This window comes from Musa acuminata, chromosome BXJ2-9, assembly GCF_036884655.1.
Source record: "Musa acuminata AAA Group cultivar baxijiao chromosome BXJ2-9, Cavendish_Baxijiao_AAA, whole genome shotgun sequence".
In the NCBI taxonomy this organism is placed as follows: Eukaryota; Viridiplantae; Streptophyta; class Magnoliopsida; order Zingiberales; family Musaceae; genus Musa; species Musa acuminata.
In genome coordinates, this window is record NC_088346.1 from 16517181 (window position 1) to 16531815 (window position 14635).

Here is a 14635-nt window from a genome sequence, read left to right on the forward strand (position 1 = left end):
TACGTAGGGCTTCGAGCAAGGCTAGGGAAAGAGAAGGGGGAACGTCGAAGGAGGACCAAGAAGACGAACTGGGTAATACGCTTCCTGAGTCGTGCACTCGAAAGAGGGAAGTGGTTACAAGGATATGAATCGTGCCACGTAAACTAAGATCAGGAGCTCAAGTGATCCGATGGCTCCTAATGGGAGTTCCTTAAGTACCCCCATTAACCATTCACCCATTTAAGACTTGGCCGCATTACCGATCGAGTCCCGAAAAAGGTTTAGTGACTATTAGAAGTTATAATTTTTTCTAATTTCCAAGCCTCTCAGGATATTTTATTAAACATGTTTATCAATAATGCATTTAATTAAACCTGTTTATGAATAACAAAATTTAGTACCAAATGTGAGGAGCTTTGAGGGAAAATTCTCTAGTTATTGACAACTATAAATTTCGGATGTTTAATCAGAAGTATAAATGATTTGTGACAGACTTAAAGAAGCTGCGACATCCAATTTTCAAATTTATTTTTAAAGAAATATCTTGGTAATCAAGAGATCAGGATTTGTCTCTTTGTAAACATTTAAAAGATCATTTAAATTCTGATCTGAAGATTCTAGTTTTCCTTTTTATCTGTTAATTACTGGATGAATTGTATGTTAAGTTTGCTAGTAACAATTTGTGAAACAGAACTGACTATGACATTATATTTTCTGTAATGAACGACGTAAAAATATAAATAAAGGGGATCATAAATCAAGTAACTAAGAGAACAAACTAGAGGATCAAGCAGACATGAAGGAATACACTTTATTGTTTAGATGAATCAATCAAAGGAACGATGACGAGTTCATGAGTTCACAAATGGGAATTAAACACGGATGCAGCAACTTGACGCACACGAATCCTCACTTCACTACTGGCGCTTAACTTGGGAACCGTAGAAGCAGCGGAATGGGATTGAAGGAATTAGGTGGAGCATCCCACACGGAGAATGCACTGGTGGAGTTCATCCATTTGGAAACAGTATGAGGGTAATGGCGCAGGAGAACATCTCTTAAGCTTTCTGTGGTGTTCACCCACTTGAACCCCCTCTTGGTGTACGTCTTCTCATTGAAATAGCTCGTGAAGAAACGATCAGCTTCCAGTCTCCTGCTCCAGAGTGAAACAAGAAGATGGGGTGAAGCATAACTTAATAAGAAGATGCATGCAGTATTAATCCTGGGACTGTACCTTGATGCCATTATGATAAAGATGAAGAAAGCAGTTTCGCTGATGGCGAACCCTTTGATCTTCTTCTCCGCCATCAGACCCACAAGAAGATCTAACTTCTCTACGTCATCTCCATATATTTCTCTTATGGTTTCAATTGCTTCCTTGTCATCAGTCAAATCCTCCCATTTGGAAATTGGGATCATCATCAGTTTCCTTCGGAATTGATTGTACCGTGGAATCTTCCTCTCTCGGTCGCGGTATACTGTTTGAACGATCGGAAGGAACATGTCAGCTTACTGACTAGTATATGAACATGAAGCAAAACGCATGCCAACCTACGGTGAACGTACTTTCAAGAACAGGCATGTCTACATGATCTGGTCTTTCGGTTCCATCGACGTTTTGTGCGATAAGATCCCTGAAGAAGAAAGGGTAGTTCCACAGCTCAAGAGCTCCACATGCTTGGTGGCCCATCGACACAACCTGCCTTTCAAAACCAATCTCGTTCAACGTGGATTCACCTGTTATGCCAACTAGCTCCTCCATCTTGACACTGTTTAGAGAATCAATGAAGATGGAGACAAGATTATATACAATTATATGTATACACACACACATATATATATATATATATAAACAAGGGGGGAGATGGAGATACTCTTTGAGGTATTCAGGAGATTTATTTGGCCCAGGATTGGTATTGATGTTCCTAAGCTTAAGAGAATCTGGAAGGAGCGAGTGCATTCTGTAAACACTAGTGAACTCTTCGGTCAAGGAGTAGGGAACTCCATGGTTATTAGGTTTCTTAAGTCCAACTAGTCCTCCAAGAGCAGGACCTCCTATGTGCCCAAAGGTGTCTTTAATCTTCTTCCCCAACAAGCCGTACCTACAGAAAAAGAGAAGAAACCAATCATGAACTTGGTAGAGAAGTGGATGTCTCAGTAAGCATATGGTATAATAGTATTAATCCGTGCCTACCAGTTGGCATGCATGGCAGCATTCAGGGTATGAGTTTTAAGGAGCTCCACTGTCCAATCAATGGTGTGAATTTTCGCAATGACTGCAGATGTTACAAGTCTTGCGTACCGAAACAACTCTTCATCGTTGAGATCAGGATATTCCTCCTGAACGACAAACATGCATGGTAAAAAAGTAATCTTACCGTGATGTCAAGTCAAGGCTCGCCCTCGGAGACATGCAAAAAAAAAAAAAACAGATGAACTTGGAGATACGCATTACTAGCCTTTAGGGCATCGCAAACAGCGTTGTGTTCCTTGACAAAAAGAGCTTGCAAAGTAGAAACTCCAGCCCAGCTATTACGAATGTCGCCGGATATTGCGATTCCATTAACCTCATGTTGAAGAAGATCATTGTCCCCTATCTTCAATTTTCCATCGACACGCGTCCTCACCTTCGCCTCCTTTTTGCCTTCGCTTCCATATATAGCACTTCCATCCCTACAGGCATTCCATTATAGGAGTACTACAAGTAACAAATACAAGGTGGATACAAGAATATAATTGGATGAGTATGCATTACGGGCTGCTGCTTTTGATTCATTTGCAATCTCTACGTTCAAAGAAAAAGGTTTTGGGGTGATATTAATTGTGATTTCCTTTTCATTCTTTTCCTTCGTGTGCTTCTTCGATCAAACTGACGAAGATAGAGAATGAGAAATTGTATCACCCTATTAGTGACCTCTCGTGTAGTCCAATATATTTTGGAACAGACCAATTAAGGAACCCTATGAATCAGCGAATTGAAGTTATCTGCAGTTGATTAGATGATAACGTCATATGGTGCGTTACACTACTCAGATCATGCACTTAGCAAATCGATCGCAGGGGAGTACATACCACCAGGAAGTTCGGATGTTTAGGTGGCCTGTCTCAATGCCTTCACCACCTATGGGGACCTCCTTTGTTCTGTAGAACCTGAATGACTTCAATGGGCATTCGTGCGCGACCAGCGAAGGAGAAGGGAGTACTACCTGTGTGAAGGTGTTTACTGAATGAATAATTCACATTGGCCAACAACAAAGAAATCATAGTGCTTCCAATCTTTTCTTTTTTTCCTTCTTTTTTCATCTTTTCCATCATAAACTGTGCTTTGTGAACAAGTTGACGTATGCATGCTATTTATGTATAGAGTATGAGATGAGCTAAGAATTAATCTCGTATTACTAAAAGATTGAAGAGAGTCAGTCGATTGTATTCAACCAGATACGATAACCGTTTCAAGTGTGATGGATGCAGAGGTGGCTAGAATGGATATGTTGTATGGTAGAGGATCCGAGTTTTCTTTTCTTTGGTACTCCAAAACACAGTTTCTTATTAGCCATTGGTTTTTCCATGATACTTATTACATATCATTGATATAATTTTGTAAGCCATAATAAAAAGAAAATAAAAAGGAAAGAAAACTCAAAGATGTTACGACACATACAAGTCCTTGATATAATTTTGAAGGTATTAGTTAGTCTAGTTGGTAAAGACTTGACAGTATATCGTAAGATTATATGTTCAAATTTTACCTTCCTCACTTACCCTTTGATATACATACAAGTCCTTGACATAATTTTAAAGGTTTCAGGTTGCTTAGTTGGTAAAGACTTTGATTATGTTTCGTAAGCTCTTTGAATCACATATTCTTCACTTACCCTTTGTAAAGAAAAAAGAAGTTCTTGGTATAAATCACATGTAAAGAAAGAAAGAAAAACATGAAAGTGAAAACCTAATTCCAGATATTGTAATGAACATATATTTACATGATTGATCTATATAATTTTGTTAATTTCTATAAGGAAAACATTGGCAAAGAAAAGTCTAAACTATCTGCTCAAAGTAAGACTGATCTTTGGAATTTTATTTAGCGAAAGGAATGGCATCCTTTCATTTTCATAAGGAATAAACTGAAAATAAATCTTTAAAGTATGAGGAAATAGAAGAAAGAGTAGCAAAAAGAGAAAGGGAGAGAGATTCAAGGAAAGGAAAGAAACAAACAAATAGGGTGCTCCTCTTCATCTTGAAGTCATTCCAGTAGTTGATTAGAATTGAACACTAATTCTTCCATCTCAAAAAACTGTACGTCATATATGACATTAAAAAATCTAAAGACCAAAAGTCATAACTATAATTTAGTCATATTTTATCATTGCGATACCAAAACTAAATAAATGGTATAAAAGCATCCATGTGAAAGTATATATGATCCAGACCGTTTTAGTTAATGATCCAAATAATCGATTTTGTCTAAGCATAAATTGATGATATGTATAGGTGGGCTTATTATCCAACTCTCAGCCTCTTGCACCACGAATTCAATTGGAGATTCATGAATGATCCTTGGTAATTAGTCCAGTTTATGTTATGACTCCCTAAGGGTTAAAGTAGAATCTCGTACTCGAGATATATATATATATATATATCGACTGCATGTGTCCTAAGTTCCATCAAGCGAGATGGATGTTTCTCAGCGAAGCAGCTCCTGCTTGTACCTGCTCAGTATCCTCCAGGTGATCGATCCAGTCGTGCACCATGAACTGTATCCATGAAGCTGCAATCAGGTTGAACTGTTTGCCTGTGTCTTTGTACGTCCTCCGAGCTAGAAGTTTGGTGGCCACGACCGCTGGATCGGGGTTCATGAGCTGCACATACACATCCACATCAATCTCACAACGGCAGGTTTGGGCACCAAGTCCAAGGAATCATCAGGAAACACTCACATGGTTATTCTGTTCCATGGGTGGCATGTTCCTCCCGAAGAAGGTATTCTGGCTCCCAGCCTGACTGTTCTCCGGGTCATTGTACTCCCCGTCGTCGGTTCTATAGGCGTAGTCGTCGGGGTTGAACGGAGTCCTATCGGGAATTCCCACGTTGAGGAGGCTGTACTTCTCATGCAGAGTTCGACGTTGCTGCAGGTACGTCAACCCTAGGAACACCGGCAACTTATGCCACAGCTTTAGCTTGTCCAAGGCATGAACGTACTGCAAGACAAGAAGAGGAACAGTCTCACTCGATGAGCACAAGATTAGCTAGAGATGGAGTTTCATGGGTGTCGGTCGATCATTACCAGGAAGCTAAGCTTGTCACCAAATGGCATTGTTTCAAAGACATCATGGAAGTCTGGGTGAATAAAGGGATGCAAGAGAGGAAGACACATGACTGGTTCTGCTGAAGCTTTGGCCGGAGGATAAAGATTGGAATAAACGGGACATCATTTATAGATGTGCAGAGGATGATAGACTGCAGGTTGGAACACGTGATCATGAATTGTAATCTATCGAAGCTGGACCGCCTGACAGAAACGACTCGACGAGCTCAAAAAAGCTGCTGTAACAAGGAAAACATGGGAGACATGAGAAGGTGTAGTGTCGTCAACACCCACTTGGCAATGTTCGATGCAAAAGAGGAAGACACATTACTGGGTCTGCTTAAGCTTTTGGCTGGAGGATAAAGATTGGAATTGACGGGGCATCATTCATAGATGTGCAGAGGATGATAGAACTGCATGTTGGAACACGTGATCATGAACTGTGTCCTATCGAAGTTGGACAGCCTGCCAGACACGACTCGACGAGCTCAAAACAGCTGCTGCAAGAAGGAAAACATGGGAGACATGAGAAGGTGCAGTGTAGTCAACACCCACTTGGGAATGTTCTATGGAAGCCTTTGCGATTTATTGGTCCAAGTGCATGCATATCCACTTACTGCATACAAGCTAAGAAGCCTTTGCGATTTATTGGTCCAAGTGCATGCATATCCACTTGCTTCATACAAGCTAAGAAGCCTTTGCGATTTATTGGTCCAAGTGCATGCATATTCACTTGCTTCATACAAGCTAGTTTACGTCTCAGGAGATTGGATTGCCTTTTATAATAATACATAAAGATGATGAATCCAGATTATTAAATAAATATCTGATTTGGGAAAGCAAATTCAAGAAACCAACACCCTTTGACCTACCTATTCGTGCAAGCACAGAACAAATGGTGGGTGGGAACATATCTTATCTCCTAAGTCTATAGAAGCATAAGTTCATCTTCTAAACTGAAGCCCATATTCCCATCTCTTCTTCATGATTTACTTATCATTTTCAGCTGCATGACCTGCTTTGATGACATTGTTTCATGTTGCATTCAGACCTAGACATCATCTGTTCTGGGTTCTTGCTTGAACCAATTTGTGAATCGCTTGCATTCAAAGCATGTGCCAAACTCCTTTTACTTGCTATTTTCAGCTGCATGACTTGCTTTGATGGCATTGATTGATGTTGCATTCAGACCTAGACATCATCCGGACGGGGTTCTTGCTTGCACCAATTTGTGGATCTCTTGCATTCAAAGCATGTGCCGAACTCCCTTTGGACCCTCCTACATTAAGAGCACGTGTTGGACGCGTACTTCGTTGTCGCAAAGCGAAGGTGACTTGGACGCCTTCTAGGTTGTCGCAAAGCGACGGCGACTTGGACGCATTCCATAGATATCTATGGGAATTCAATCTATGACTCATTTCGTTCATTGATTGGAACCTTTTGTTTTTTTTTTTCATTTACATTTGATCATAATATCTAATAAATATAAATACCCTTTGGCCCATGTGATATGATCAAAGTAGTGTTTAGACTACATTTTCGTTCTTAGCCAAAGAACAAAAGGTATATATATATATATATATATATATGTGTGTGTGTGTGTGTTGTTATCACTGAGAGAATGGAATGTCTGCAATGAGTAGGAATATTCTTATACGAAGCACCCAAAAAAAGAAGAAAAAAAATCCTAAACCTCCATTTCTTTATTATATGTAGAAATTTAACATTCCTAATATTGGCCTTCTTTTGGGTTGGATCAAGATTAGTGATTGGCGGTCCAAAATTCCATGCAAGATTTTTTGAATAAAAACATACTTCTTAATTTTGATTGATCATATGGTTAAGGAATTTTATTCTTCTGAAAGGGTTTTTTTTCTTTTTTTTTAAAGTGCGCATCATGAAAATAAAATTCTACCTATTTTTGCTGTCATACAACTTATTGAAGTGTAGATTTCGGTCATCAAATTTCATTAATTCATCAAAGTCTTTAAGAAAACAACACTGCACAAATTTTGGTTCTTATATTCTTTTTAATATATTTATACTACAAGAAGAAGTTTAATTTTTTAATGTAAATATACTTTATTTTTAAATACTTTTTATGTCAAACATGTGATATGATCTTCTAACCCACTTCTTCAACTTGTAAACCAATGAACTTGGACATATCCAATGGATGCCCCATCACAATCTAATAACTATAGTTTATTGAAGTATTTTGGTGCAAATAAATTAATATATTCGTTGGATTTTTTCTTTTTTTTTTTGATGAATCGAGGCAGCCAATGAATCGTTCCTTGTTGTCTCTCTCCCTCTCCGTTGAAAATTAAATTAAAATTTACATTTAGATGAGGAGATGGTTTGATAGTTTTAGTAAAATTAGATTTCCTATCAAAGTTAGTGTTTAATCTTTATATATGAGAGATTAAGAAGAATTAAGACATGAGGTTGTGAGTGGCTTTGCTTCTCTATAATCATATCCTTTCTTATAAGTATTTCAATAAATGATACAATTATAAGAAAAAATAGCTCTCCTACAATATGCCTATGTATCTAACCTAAAATGCATGAATTTGAGAAAAATAATAAACATATTTATTTCTACAATCATTAGCTAATATTTTCCTGACTACCACTTTTATTGCTATCGTTGTTGTCATTAACAAATTGCTATCGTCGTCATCATTAACAAACATATTTATTTCTATAATCATTAACTAATATTTTTCCAACTATCACTTTAATTGCTATCATCATCATCATTATCATCATAAATATTTTTTATAAATAATAAGTGATGAAAGCGGGATATGAGCCCAAGCCCTTACTATATATGCTATTAAAGAAGTCTTTACTAACTAAGTTTGTTAACACCTTCAAAATATTACTAAAACTATTTGCACCACAAATATTAGTAGCACTATTAGCATCACAATTCTTGTTGTCACGTTGTACTAATTCATTATCGTTACCATGAACACTAATACTATTATCTTCATAATCACCCCATCGACACCACCGATCTTAATCATCACCACCTTCGATTGTACTATTTATCATACTTATCGATCATTCTTTTGGGTACCATAGTTGGAAGCAGGACTGATAACTAAACCAGAGAGTGAACTGTATATGGATGAATGATTGCCACTCTCTTGGTGTTAAACTTGGCTAAGAATTAGTCCAACTTCTTCTTGATAACATAAAAATAAAAAAAGGTGGCCAAATTAACTTGATAGACTTTGTTAGGCTTCAAATCACATTGAAGCCTAATTCAGCGATTCAAACATGTTAAGAAGTTTGAGATTTGAACATTTATGATTCCATGTTGTGATCCAACCAACTTTACAATTCAACTAACTTGATTCAATCATGTTAACCTAGTTTGATTCATCTAACTTGATTCAACTAACAATGCTATTGAAGAACACAAATGCTATATAAATAATTAATATAAGTTGGGATCATTTTATTATACATAACGAAGAGAAGACATTAAAAGTAAGATAAGAAAAAAAAAATCTAGAGACCAACAATCAAATAATATACTAGAAAGTGGGTATAAGATGTACGACACTCTTTGCTACTAATGTCAATAGAGAAAATTAAAATTTTTAGATCAAGTTCAAGTGCCTTTGAGTTAACTTCAATTAAAATACAAAATTTTGTACATTTTTTCCCTCATCCTTAGCTAGATCAACTAGTGAAAAACCATAAGGACTTAAATATTTTTTTCACATCTTTTTTTCCTACCAAGACCTAGAAATATATGTACCAAGTATTTATAGAATAATTAAGCTCTAAATTATAGTGTCTTTATCCTCATAAAATAGTCTCTATCATATTATGATTTTTTTTCCTCCAAAGATTGAGTGGACAAGATCACATCTCATGTTTACCCATCAGAAATTGTCACAACTAAGCTCTGTTGAGTTTCCAAATGGGATCATTCTAAAGTGGACGATATTACATGTATGTCATGGTTATCCATCACAAATTGTGTCACTATTAAGCTCTGCTTAGTTTCCAAATGGGATCATTCTAAACCCAACTAGAGCTTGTAAGCTTTGTCCTATCTGAACAGCAGAACAGACCGCTTGAGACATACTCTTCTGATGTCATTCATTATTATTAATGTTGTTGTTATGATTAAGATTTTCTAAACTTTCATTTCATTTCTCCTTTTATCTGATTCAGTATGAAGTTTAAGATGTCACAACCGATCTTATTCGAAAGACTCGAGTCAGGAGATGGTGAAAAGGTAATGTGGAGCGAATGTTTTGCTTGAAGGATCCTTGTGATAGCATAGTGATCTATCTATTCCCAAGAATTGAATGCTCTGAAGGGCAACTGTAAGGAGCATCATTATAACACTCTTCAAGTACTTTATTATAAGCAGATACGTAACATGGTGAAACAACCAGTTGAATGGCAACTTGTCACTCTTTGAATCGAAAACACCTCTTGTTCTTGCCGGATACGACCCCCAGTTCTGCGCCGCCGCCACAGGCCTTATCCACCTCTTCCCCGTCCATTCCAGAAATGAAATGTTAACTGATTCATGAAGCATCCTTCTAAAGAGGTTTTCTTTGTTCGGCTCTTTCGAATTCATCAGCTGGCTCTGCAAAGTGCAAAGTACCTGCACAACATCCATTTGGAAAGTTGAGTGACTCTGTCATAGGAAGCGAACATGAATCTCAATGAACTCCTGTGCATGTTTATTGTTGAATATTCTTTATTGCCGGTCCCAAGCCCAGGAAAAGGAGGGTAGTGTTAGGCAATTAACATCTACATAAAACCTTGTAATTTCTTGAAAGCATGAACCTACAATGATGTGGAAAAAGATCCAAGTAGCCTATCCCAAATAGTTGGGAATTTATGGCTTGGGGTTGTACACAAGTGACATGTTTCTTTATAAAGTCAAGAGTTTCTGTTGTAAATGTGCTTTTGATGATAAAATCATAGAGGATAAATAGTAAGGTTTTAAATAAAAGCTCCGTATGGTGCGGTATGCCTAAAATAGGTATAAAATCCTCAAAAATATAAGAAAAATATAAAAAATAGTAAAAATAGGGTTTTAAAGTTGAAAAAATATATATATTTAGTATAATTTTAACAAAACTAATGTAAATTAGGAAAGAATAATACCACATCTTTTTGGACTTTGAGGAGTAGCCTTGTGCAAGGTTCGTAATTTTGATACATTCCGGATCATTCTTCCGTTAATATTGAATTATCTACAAAAATATTATTTAAATTATTAGATTATTTTGTATATAATTTAAACTTTAAGATTCAAATAAATTAAGTAATCACATGTATAGATATACCTGATTCAACTACTAAAACGAATGACAAGTCTCCACGAGTGATGGATCGGGATCCTTGATCCTATGTATCTGTATATCAATATGATATGTTTGTCGGATCTAATCCTGAAATTGATTCCACGACATATGTTAGGATCGAGAGCACTAAGAGGAGGGGGGTGAATTAGTGCAGCGGAAATCTTTCAGCGATTAAAAATGAAAGATGCGTTCGTTTGATAAAACTATTTTGATGCAAAAGCCGATTCTAAGAATACTTATGATTAAGTGCAGTTTACGTCTAAACACAGTTTGCGTCTAAGCGTAGTTTACACAGTTTGCGTCTAAATGTAGTTTGCGTCTAAATGTAGATTGCGTCTAAGCGCAGTTTGCGTCTAAGATCAGATTGCGTCTAAGCATAGTGCAGTTTGCGTCTAAACGCAGTTTTACGTCTAAACACAGTTTTACGTCTAAATGTAGTTTTACGTCTAAACGCAGTTTGCGTCTAAACGCAGTTTTACGTCTAAACGTAGTTTTGCGTTTAAAAGTAGTTTACATCTAAAACACAGATTCGGAAAGATCAGCACTTAGAAACTTGTTCGTAAAAGCGCAGAAGACAGTTTTGCAGAATCAAAACATAAACGTAAACTGTAATGTATGAAAACACCGATTTACGTCTGAATGCAGATTCGGAAAGATCAGCACTTAGAAACTTATTCGTAAAGGCGTAGAGAGCAGTAGCTATGTAGGAGGTTTGCAGTAATGATAAAGTACTCAAAATAAACGCAAACCAGAGATTTAGAGTGGTTCGGTCAGTCTTGACCTACTCCACTTTTGGCTTCCTCCACCGACGAGGTCACCGACGTCAACTAGAGGCCTTCCTTCAATAGGCGAAGGCCAACTGCCCTTTTACAGATTCACTCCTTTTGATGGGCTCAGGAGACAACCCTTATAGGACCTTTCTCTCCTCTCTTTACAACTCAAGACTTGAAGAACAGAAAGAGGAGAACTTTAGGACTTTACACAAATTTGAGCTCTTAGAATCACAGAAAAGATCAAGAATTCGATGTAGGTCTGTATCTTTTCAGTGCTGAATGGGTGGGGTATTTATAGGCCCCAACCCAATTCAAATTTGGAGCTCAAAATGATCAAATCCCGGAATTCCGGGACCAGGCGGTTGCACCTCCTGACTGGAGAGGTTGCACCGCCTAGTAGAGCTCGAAGACTGAGCCCAGGCGGTTGCACCTCTATGTCAGGGGCGGTTGCACCGCTTGAGTCTGGCTCGGAGACTGAGCCCCAGGCGGTGCCACCTCTTGACTAAGGCGGTTGCACTTCTCTACCAGAGCTCGAAGACCGAGCTCAGGCGGTGCCACCTCTCTGTCAGGGAGGTTGCACCGCCCAATCTAGCTCGAAGACTGAGCTCAGGCGGTGCCACCTCCTGGCTGGGGCGGTTGCACCGCCCAGCTTCGCTGGGAGATCCTCTCCTGGGCGGTGCCACCTCCAAGCCTAGCGGTGCCACCTCTTTCACTATTTCAGCTCACTTGGTTTGGCTCCAAACTTGGTCCAAACCAGTCCGAACTTGGGCCTAATTGGCCCCTACTTGGGTTATAGGATTAACACCTAATCCTAACCCTAATTAACATGCTAACTATGATTTTAAAGATATTTTCTAAGCTATTACAAAGTCCGCAAGTCAAGACTTCTTCTGGCGAGCTTTCGGCAAACTTCCGGCGGTCTTCCGATGAACTCTCGGAAACCATTCTGCAGACACCCGGCAAGCTCCTAGACTTCACGATTTGATCTTAGCGAGTTCCAACGAGTTTCTTCGGCAAGCTCCGATCTTTCTCGGCGAGCTCCGCGAACTTCCAACGAACCTTCCGGCAAGCTTCCGAAAATCCTTCGGCAAGCTCCCAACTCATTCTCGGCTAGTTCCAGTAGCATTCCCGATGAACCTTCGGACTTCCGTCGAACTCTCGAACTTGCAACAAATCCTTCGCGCTTGACTCCGACACTTGTTTCGCTTTATGTCTTCATCGTTATCATAGTTAATCCTGCACAATTAAAGCAAAACTTCGATCGAGACAATTAATCCTAAGCAATTAACCAAGTTGTCCGGCATGTCATTGGTCCCTCGACGCTTCGTCTGATTCTTCGGCGCATCGTCCTCTCCTGCGGCCTATTGCCCAATCGGCCAGTTGACTCCGCAACTCCGATATCCTTGGCACAATAACCGCTCTTCTTGGCCCGATGCCCGAGTCCACTGCCCGGAGCCTTCTGTCGATACGTCGACCGATCTACCGGCCCGACGTCCAATCTTCTGACATGTTCCTCCGGCACGACATGATTTTCCTGCTTTAATTGTCTCATCCTGATCGAAGCATCCTGCGTCACTCAAAACGCAGATTAAATCATAAATATATATCAAGTAGTTTCATCATCAAAATACGAGATTCAACAATCTCCCCCTTTTTGATGATGATAACCACTTGATGACGGAGTTAAACTTAACTCCCGGAGTTTAAACAAACTCCCCCTATCAATATGCCATATTGATAGAACCTTGAATTCAAACTGAATTCAAGTCATTGCAATATTCATCATGAATACTTGCAACACGTCAACATGAACATATGCATAAACTTATGCATCACATGTCATGTCATCAACATACTTTCATCAACATACTTCTCCCCCTTTGTCATCAACAAAAAGGAGAAGTATCACAATCAAGTGTTTGTGATATTGGTTCAACTCATTGCATGAAAAACATAATATCAAGTTTTATCATCATGCAATTTTGCTAGAAAATATAGCAAGTGTTGAATCATGCTTAGAATATTCAAGCTATCAAGTTTTAGATATGCAAGTTTTATAGCATACAAGATAGCACTTGGTATGAAAATTAGAGATGTTCAAGATAGCAAGTTCTACATCATGCAAGCTAGCAAATTAGAGATGTTCAAGAAGGCAACTCTTGCTTCTTGAAATATGAAAATTTTGTCCACTTTGCTAGATGCGCAAGTTAGCATGTTTTGCTTCTTGAAATAGGCAAGATAGCACCTTTGTTCTTTTTGTTTCTTAAGATGTTCAAGATAGCAATTTCTTCTCTTTTGAGAAGTGAAAATTTGCTTTCTTCTTGAATTGTGCATGCAAGTTATCTCCTCCTTAGTCATTGTCAAAAAGAAGGGAAAACCCTTTCTGTCAATTTCTAAATCATGACAAAGGTGAGTAATCATTTTTATTTCAAAATTCCATAATTGAGATAAACCTTGAATTCAAATCAAGGCAATTTTAATCAAGGTTCATATCATATGCAATACATTACGTAGAAAGCATAAGTATTGCATGCATCATTTTAGCAACAAATCGTAGCATTTCATCACATGGCAAGATATCATCAAGTAGAATTACGATGCAAGTTCTTGATATCTTAACATGATGAAAATTCAAATATGGCACTTATAGTATCAATTCATATATTTCTCCCCCTTTATCATCAACAAAAGGAGAAGTAGCTCTAGCTATTTTAAAATATATGCAAGTTTTTATAACATGAAGCTATATTTTCATCACAACATATAAGTACAAAAGCATAGCAAGATTCTTAGGTTCAATCATGGCAATTCAACACTTGCTTCATGTGCAAGATTGCACTTGCTTTTCTTTGCATGTTCTAACTAGCAAAAGCTTTCTCCCCTTTGTTTTTGTCGAAAAGAAGGGAGAAATCAATGGCCAAAATTTTTTAATTATTATACAGGCCATATTACAAAATCTTGTCATGATATCAAGAAAGTTCAAGAAGGACATGATCCATTCAACAAATCCTTTTAATAGGGCAAAGTAATTATATAACCAAGAATCATGATTAAAATATTTCAATATCATAGATCAAGTCATGATTCCTGATTCATCATAAAGCAAATTAATTTTCAGTCATCACATAAAGCATTTAAAGAATTTTTGAAACATAGAAGAATGATTAATTTAAGCATGTAATGTTTCAATCAAAATCAAGTCATGAATACCAATACTTTCATATTGT

The 14635-nt window shown here is 37.8% G+C and overlaps 1 protein-coding gene across 1 annotated transcript; it reads right to left on the minus strand.

The window, feature by feature from the left end:
- Nucleotides 1-776: 776 nt before the first annotated feature.
- On the minus strand, nucleotides 777-5425 carry LOC135623272 (alpha-dioxygenase PIOX-like). The gene is made up of 10 exons (XM_065126055.1): nucleotides 5267-5425; nucleotides 4920-5180; nucleotides 4692-4841; nucleotides 3052-3185; nucleotides 2439-2652; nucleotides 2174-2319; nucleotides 1854-2081; nucleotides 1546-1748; nucleotides 1214-1457; nucleotides 777-1132 (listed from the first exon to the last, which is right to left on the minus strand). Exons 1-10 carry the CDS (start codon nucleotides 5354-5356, stop codon nucleotides 907-909), a joined length of 1896 nt encoding a protein of 631 aa, XP_064982127.1. The 5' UTR covers nucleotides 5357-5425; the 3' UTR covers nucleotides 777-906.
- Between the last annotated feature and the right edge of the window lie 9210 nt (nucleotides 5426-14635).

Coding starts and splice junctions, on each gene's coding strand:
- LOC135623272 (XM_065126055.1), bottom strand. CDS start 5,356: ATGTGTCTTCCTCTCTTGCATCCCTTTATTCACCCAGACTTCCATGAT. Junction 2,653..3,051: donor AACATCCGAACTTCCTGGTG/GTATGTACTCCC, acceptor GAATGCCTGTAG/GGATGGAAGTGCTATATATG. Junction 1,458..1,545: donor AGACATGCCTGTTCTTGAAA/GTACGTTCACCG, acceptor TCGTTCAAACAG/TATACCGCGACCGAGAGAGG.